This window comes from Octodon degus, unplaced genomic scaffold (assembly GCF_000260255.1).
Source record: "Octodon degus isolate 3935 unplaced genomic scaffold, OctDeg1.0 scaffold00007, whole genome shotgun sequence".
Taxonomy (NCBI): domain Eukaryota; kingdom Metazoa; phylum Chordata; class Mammalia; order Rodentia; family Octodontidae; genus Octodon; species Octodon degus.
In genome coordinates, this window is record NW_004524583.1 from 11,883,701 (window position 1) to 11,891,897 (window position 8,197).

The 8,197-nt window shown below is 48.8% G+C and overlaps 1 protein-coding gene across 3 annotated transcripts in view; it reads right to left on the reverse strand.

Moving 5' to 3' along the window:
- Positions 1-8,197, reverse strand: part of Smoc1 (SPARC related modular calcium binding 1) — a 176,513-nt gene that overhangs the window by 51,616 nt on the left and 116,700 nt on the right. For all 3 annotated transcript variants that reach the window (XM_023702464.1, XM_023702458.1, XM_023702454.1), the window contains exons 4-5: positions 5,540-5,639; positions 3,432-3,479 (exon numbers count right to left, since the gene is read on the reverse strand). In XM_023702464.1, coding sequence (XP_023558232.1) covers positions 3,432-3,479; positions 5,540-5,639 — 148 coding nt within the window. The remainder of the gene's footprint in view (positions 1-3,431; positions 3,480-5,539; positions 5,640-8,197) is intronic.

Below are 8,197 nucleotides of genomic sequence, written 5' to 3' on the forward strand. Positions count from 1 at the left end.
TCTCTCTCTCTCTCTCTCTCTCTCTCTCTCTCTCTCTCTCTCTGTCTCTCTCTCTCTTTCTCTCTCTCTCCCCACCCCCCCTCACCTTGTGCAGCCTTTGGCTGTTTTCACATCTTTGCGGAGCACACCAGGCCGTCTGGCCTCCTCCTGACTTTAGATCTCACGCCATCACATCAATAAAACACGGAGCAGCACATGTGTGCGCCGCCCCCCACACGTCCCATTCTGATCTCTCCTCAAGGACCAGAGGAGAAGGGGAGGGGCGGCCGCCATGGGATTGCCCCAGATCAATGGATATTTGACACTCAAACACATGGCCATGCTCCCCCGCACGTGTTAATTCCCACACATGTGCCCGTAAAGGAGTCCGTTAAGCGCAAGGGGCCCAGCAAACAGAGAGCAGAAGGGACATTCCAAGGGATTAAGTAAACAGGCTGAATTCTGCCCCTCCTCCCCTGCCCATGTGGGGAAGACACCGGCCCCTCCTCTCCACGCCTGCCCTCAGGCTCCACACCTGGGACTGGCCACACAGCCACCAGGCCTCCCGCCGCTTGCCTCCCCCTCCCTGCTATCTCTCCTGGCCTCCTCTGTGAGCTCCTTGCACTCTGCCTCTCTCCTCCTGTTCTTTAGAGACTGATTCCTGGCTGGCAACCAGACCCTCGTCACACAATACAGCTTTTCATTCCTTCCAGGCCAAGAGAACCGATCCCTCCCAGGCCTGTCAGTGGGGCAGATTCAAAAACGCGGGAGGGTAGGAGAATAGAAATGGAGGTCCCCTCCTGAGCCCCCGCCTCACACCACAGACCTCTAGCCTCGCCTCCTTTCCAGCCGGACCCTCAACTTTCACAGGGCCTGGGCCAGCATGCAGCAGGCCTGAGATGGTAAGCACCAGCTCCAGGGAGATGTTTCTAGGGGCAGCCACGTGGGCACAAGCTCAGACAAGGGGCCTTTGTGTCTTCCCACCTGCTGCCCTGCGGAGCACATTCCATTCTTAAGTGGCAGCTGAAAGAGGACCTTGGCAGGTCGACACAGGATATTACAAATGCCCTCTCTCTCGCACCCTGTCCCCATTCAAACTCAGCTTCCTGGACAGGTGTTACTTCAGGTGGCCCTTCCTACAGGTGGCCTGAACCTGCTTTTCATGGCCCTTCCCAAGACACACAAAGAGAAGGTGATTCTGTGCCTGATTTGACCCTCTGAGGAGAGGGAGAGACCATAGAATTGAAGTTCCAGGGGAGAGGAGTCCCAGCATGTGCATGCACACATGCACAAACACACACACACACACACACACACACACACACACACACACCTTGCCTGACCTTTGTCCCAGAGAAGAAGCCTCTGCAGGAACTATGGGTGAGGGGAGGAACCTACGTAGAGCTGGAAGCAAACAGCTGGGAGCAGGCAGTGTGCTTGCCCTCTGAGAGGGGGCCTGGGTTCCACCCCTTCCCTGTGTCAGCTCTGGAGGGGACAGCCCTTCTGCAGCAGCCCTAAGCCTAAGAGGGAACAGCAGGTGCTGTTCTTGCTGCTTCCTATAAATGTTACCCTCAGCCTGCCCACCCTCTTCCAGCTGGCTGGCCCAGAGGGGCCTTGGGTCTGTCCCCACTACCCATGTGGTGCAAAGCCACATCCACCTGGAGAACATGGCTCTGTCCAGTTGAAGAACCCAAGTCCCACAGATGGTCTCTCCTGGCCCAGGTATTCTTTTCAGCACTACACACTCAGCTCCTCTGGGGGGCAAAATCTGAATAGTAGGTTTGCAGTGTCACCACTTTTCCCTCCTCCACGAGGACCACACACCCAGAAACAAGGTGATGAACCTGAAGATTTCAGCTATAGCAAGTGCAGTTGAAGCTACCTCCCACTTGCCAACCCTGCAGATACACAGCACTGGCAGCTCTGGCAATTTCAGATCTTGAGGCTGCCTTTTCTCCCCTCTCACTATTTCTCCACCTGGGATGAAACCCCAGCACACAGGGGTGTCTCCCCCACTCTGGGAAGGACCTGAGGAGGTGCATGCACCCTTCTTTTAACCTACTTACACACTCTGCCAAAAGGGGGCTGCCCACCTTGTCCAAGAACCCATGTTTCCCCGGGAGGGAGGTGGTAGCACCATTTGCTGCCTCCACATCTTCTTGGAGCAGTGGGTTCTCCTGCACTCAGCGCAGGTGGCTTTGCCTCTTCTGCCCATCCCCTTGTACAAGCACCTGGGGCCAGAGCCTGACCTTGGTCTGACCTTGGTCTCTAGGTAACTGTATAGGCCAAGCCTGTGAACTTCTGCTGGGCCTCAACAGGTCTAAGTCCCCATGTGGAAGCTCATGCGCATCATCTCTGAGGTCCAGACCTTGCAGGCAGGAAGCTTTATTTAAGTCTAGTTGTGTCGGAGTTCGGCTGTGCTGTCATGTGCAATGAAATGCATCCTTGCTTCCTAGGTTGCTGGCAGCTCCCTATGTGTGCTCTCCGGGAAGCCAGAAGCCATGAATTTTAGGCCTCAAACTGTCTTCCACACTGCGCACTGTGGTCAGAGTAACCCAAGGCTACACCTCATGTCAGCTGGTTCCCTGTACAGCACCCAGACAGACACCAGCTTCCTAACTCGTGGGGCCTGGTATGGAAGGAAAACTCAGGACCCATGCAGACAAAGTGGGAAAAGCAACATTAAAAGCACTGTGATAAAAAACATGACCCTTTCTTCCAATTTGGCATGATGGCTTTTAATTTCCTATTTAGTATTGTACCAGGTAAAGAAAACTTTAAAACTCAAATATGCTGTCGAAACAGCTTAGCACCATTATGACAGCTATGTGCAACTGTGGGGATGAGGGTCAGCAACCAAAACCCATGTGTCACACACTTCTCCACTCATCTGTACTGTGTCACTGTTCCCCAGACCCAAGACAAAATTATGCAGAATTTCAAGAAAACAACTGCATAGTCACACCTCCAGGAAGCCAGCCCAGCCTCAGTAAGGCAAGTCTAGATGCACTGGAACACACGGTTAAGGAGCTTCGGTCAGGAGGAAAAAACCCAAATAGCTTGTACAGGTTTGTAAATGAGACAGCTAAAGACAAACATGGAGGAAATAAATATAAAGGAGACAGCTATGAACAGGCATGTTTTTTCATCCTCTTTGACCACATGCTGGCCTCATTGGTAGCTGATCAGCTGGCCTCCTGAAGAAGTCAATATTCTCAGAGCTCACATCAAGGTTTCTATCCCTCTTATTCATTACCCTTGAAAATTCTGGGCCTTCAATAGCCACCGCCACTTGAGCCTTACCTCCAGGGCTCCCGGGAGGAAACGGCCTGAGCATGAAGCCGACCTTCTGTGGCCACTTTCACCCCAGGCTCCTTCTATCTTGTCTAAGAACTCCTTCGTGGACTGCCTTGAGGTGCAAACATTTAGGTAAAGCATAAAACTCCACTCACCTTTCTTTCCTGAGTTAACCTGGCTCGAGGGCTTGTCAGTGACTGAACCTTAGGTGGGAAGGAAACAAAGACATAGCCATTCAGACACACTGCATCGGGTTTCTTTCATAAAGTTGGCAAAACTGGATATGCTGAGCATAGGGGCATAAACACATATAGATAGCTCACATCTAGAGATATTATAAACAAAGTTAGTTCATACATTCATAGTGAGTGAGGTTTGCGTAACATCAGTGCCACTGATAACTCAGCACTGTTTTGAGAGAAGCTATGATTTTCAGCTTCCTTGGCATTAGTCTTACCTAGGTTTCAATGAAGTCCACATCTATATCTCTCCCCATTCCAGTACCTGCCCCTTGGATCCACATCCCTGTCCCCCACTTCTCACCAATTCCATGTGTGAACCATATCGAGTCAGCTGAACCAACTGAAAAGAGACCCTTCTTACTGAAAATGCAATGATTGACAGCCCTTGCTGTTTAGGGCAGGAAATCGGTGATTTTCCATCTGCATTAAGTAGAAAATTGTTGGCCCAATTGTACTGAATGGGCCAAAATAGTCTGAGGCATGGAAACAATTTTCTAGACACAGCCTGTTCCTCAAGCAGGGGTAGCATGTGTGTTTATGCAAACATTTGTCCTGCGCATACGAGATGCCACATGTACCATCCTCCAGGCCTAATCCCATGATACCTGTCTTTTCTAAGAAGCTCAATTCCATACATGCAGAGCATAACTGCTCATCACAAAAAGGCATCTCTGGAGGTCCCACCAGCAAAAGACGGAAGAGAATTCATGTTTTCCTAATCAATATCATTCTCTTCTCCAAATGCCAGTTTTGTGTGAATTCCGTTATATTGCCCTGCATGGCTTGTGTCTATGCCTTTGTTTGTTTTAAATGAAAGTTTCCAGGTCATTTGCAAAGAAGGCTAATTTATGTCCCTCCTTACCTCAGCCCCAATTAAGGTTTCTAGTTTCCATATAAACCACAAATAAAATAAACTTGCCTCCTAGTACATAAATTTTGGTTTCCTAACATGCATTCTCTCTGCCCTTTCTACTTACTTTTCCCTTTCTATAGAAGGGCTACTAGAAAAGTGTATCAGTTCTGTAAAAAAAAAATTAAGACAGTAAGACTGCTGCCTTTGGGAATTTCCCATAGATTTTAACATAACTTCCTATACTTTTTGCACATAAAATTAAAAATAACAAAACCACCTATACACAGACAATGGAAACAAAAAGCAGCTAATGGGTAAGACGGGCCTTTCTCGAATGAGGCTGAACTACATGGTGAATTTAGGAGAGTGACTCATGAGTTCCCTACCAATGAATAGAAATGGACAGCATGGGGCTTATGTAAATCCATAATCCATAATCCCATGAAATTGACGGAGCAACAGAATTACTCTATGCTTATAAAGTTGGGAGGAGGAATGACTTAATTTATGCTATGGACTAACACAATAGGTCACCACCAAGCAGTAATTTCAGAACCCCAGGAGAAGTGTCACAAAGATAAGGATGCAAGTCTCACTCCAGACCTACAGAATCAGAATAGATAAGAAGAAGCTTGACATCTGGGTCCTTTGTAACTCCCCAGGTACTTCTGAGGAGCAGCCAGATTGAATGCTCATTAATAGGAAAATTCTCCATTATTCTACTTCATATTATTGCCCAAGGGAAGCAAATCAATGGCAGAAGTCACCCCTGTCCTTTCCACATGTATGATGGCCATCACTATTTGATCACTGATATGGAACTTCCATGCAGTCTAAAAGTCCATTCCAATAACACTTTAATGTAAATCAATCAGCATACAAGCTACAAATTCAAATGCCATCCCGGCTCTGGGGGTTTCAGTCAATGCTTAGGAAAAGAACACTGAACCAAAAACCTAACCTCCAAATGATAAACATGTATAGGTATATACTGACCCTCTTCACCTAGCTGACTGTTGAGCAGGCATGTCACTGTGGCATCCTCCCTGACCAGGGAAGACCTCACAGCTACCACTAACCTTTCAAATGTTCCCCCGCAAGCCACAGGAGACCAACCAAGGAGTCTCTCTCCAATCCCTTTCATGCTTCCCGCCCCTCCCTACGGTACCTGAACATACAGGAGTTTTGTTCTGCACAGAAGAACCACTGATAGGCTTCCCATCTGGGGTGACACACCAGCAATACCCCGTGTAGGTATGGCACTGCACCTGTTTAGAGAAGTCGGGGAGGAAGAGAACTGTGAGTCTTGGGGTCACCATATCCAGAAGCACACAACAGGAGAGCTCCTCTCCCCTCTGACTCCACCTCTTGCTTCCAGAATGACTCTCAAAGGTCGACCAGTTAGCCAACAGAATCAACATGTTTGTTGTATAACCCATGTGCACAACTACAATTTATCTGCTTTCTTTGACTCCAAAAGCTTAGTATCACATACCATTTTGAGATACATGTAGTTTTCCTGTGTAACTAGATCTCTCATCCAATTATAAAAGATTCTGAACTGTGAGGTACTTTGGCTAAGTACTAGTTAGACTGTTCCAGTACGAGTTGACATCACACATCTTTAACAAGTACAGGTAAGCAGAACGTTTTTGTTCAAGCATCTCCAGCATTCATCCGTGGATCAGCCTGTCTACTGACCACATGGCTCCCCCAAACAAGTGCCCCAATCTGAGGTCAAGACCAGGTCAACCGGCACTCTCTTAATCCCTCACATCCCATCATCCCATCATCTGTTATCATCCACCTTGCCTGGGCCTCAGCCCCACCCACCTCCTTCCTCTGGTCATTTCCCACATTCAGAATTGCTATCACAAGGAACTCTAGCTATGGATTTGGCTGGTCATCTACCCACTTTAGACTTCAAGGACTGCATAATAGCTATTTCCATGTTCCCAGCACAGAGCATTAACACCTGACACTTTATTGTGGGTGATTGATGGGTTGCATAAAGGCACCTATTCAAGTTTCTGGAATCAGGTCCACTGGGCTGAGAACAGTCAGTGAAACAAGGCTTTTCACATCCTTCATGGTGACTCTCCTCTTCTCTTTCATAGCTGTCACTTTGCCTACCTCCTCCCGCCCCACCCAACTGCCTTCTTCCCGTTGTTTTCTCTGTGGTTTTCCTAAACACACAATAAGGTAGATCCCTTTGCTTTAAAACCCTTCAAAGATTCACCTTTGGACTTCAGATAGAGATTAAACTAATTTGCATGGCACTCAAGGTCAAGTTCCCCCCCCCATTCCTACAGTGTCATTTTACACCCCTGGCTCTAGGTAGGCCCTCCACTCTGGCCACAATGAACTCTTTGATGCTCCCAAACACACCCTAGTTACTAGTGACTCTGAATCTTTACTTGCTCCAGCGGCCATTCAGTTTGTTGGGGACATCACTCTCTAACCTGCTTCCAACACTCCGGAACCCCTCCAAGTCCCATCCTCCTTCATCATCCACCTTACCTCGCCCTCCGCCCTACCCTCTCCCTCCTCTGATCCTTTCCCAAATTCAGAATCCCTATCACAAGGAGCTATGGATTTGGCTGGCCATCTCCCTGCTTTAGACCTCAAGGACTGCAGAAGAGCTATTTCTACGGTCCCGGTCCCAGCAGAAGCATTAACACCTGACAGTTTATCGTGGGTGATTGATGGGTTGCACAAAGGCACGAATTCTCGTGTTTCCTTGATTCTTGATTTCCATCAATTCTAAAAATGCAACATCAATTTACACAGCTGCATTGCATTAAAAGTAGATCTCAATGACAAGGTGTGTGCCAACTGCAGAGATATTAGTGTGAAAAAAAAAAGCATGGCTCTTGGGACCAAGGACATATTGAAACTGAGAGCAGACAGTAACTGCACACCAGCTGAGCTGGGAGGGATGGAGATGGAAAGAGCAATCAGACAGGCTGGGGGAGACGCAGAAGGTACCACTGAGGTAGAAAATCTGCAGAAGGCTTCTGCCCTTGCTTAGGGGCCAACATCAGAATTGCCCCCCAAGACAAACTGTTTCATCACAAGCCCATCCACAGAAATCAGGGGAAGACAAGCTGGAGTCAATTTAGGCCATGCATAGGATGGTAGCAGTCAAAGCGAGCCCCTCACCCCTGCAATTTCTGCAAGGAGGTCCCGCTCAAGGCTTTGCCCCAGAACCATGTTCTACCCCCACTTCATCTCATGGTCATGGCTGCTGTTCCCCAAAGCCACAGCTACTCATCAACATCCATAACTCAGGTTGGGTGGTGCTCCTTAAGGAGGCCTCACTGTGAATCACAGAAAAATCCAGACAGACCAGGAGTTCATCCTGGGCCAGCCAGCTAGGAGCCAGGCACGTTACTGAGAGAGTTCTCTGACTCTCTCAGCTGCAGGGGCAACTGCAGAGGACTCGCCGATGGGAAGCCTTCCATCCCCAACACTGAGGGCAGGCTGATGGTGAACAACCCGTTTTGGGGAAATTACGGTGTTTGGTAGCAGTATCCAGCCTGGAGGATCTGCTGAGGCAGCCCGTGCGACATAGGCGGCGAGGCCAGATAGAGTGGCTGTGGCAAGGACAGATGCCCAAACACTTGGCCACGTGGCTCCTCACAGGCCAGAACGCTTCTAGTCACCTCTGAAGGCAAGGGTGGGAAGCACACTGGGCACTCGGAGCCGACCCCTTCAGATTCCCCAGGCCCTGAAGGGGTATTTCCCAGACAAGCCCAGCAGGGGCAGCATTTTAATGGGACCTGATGGGTCACTTTTTTTTTACTTTTTTTATTATTTTTTTTAT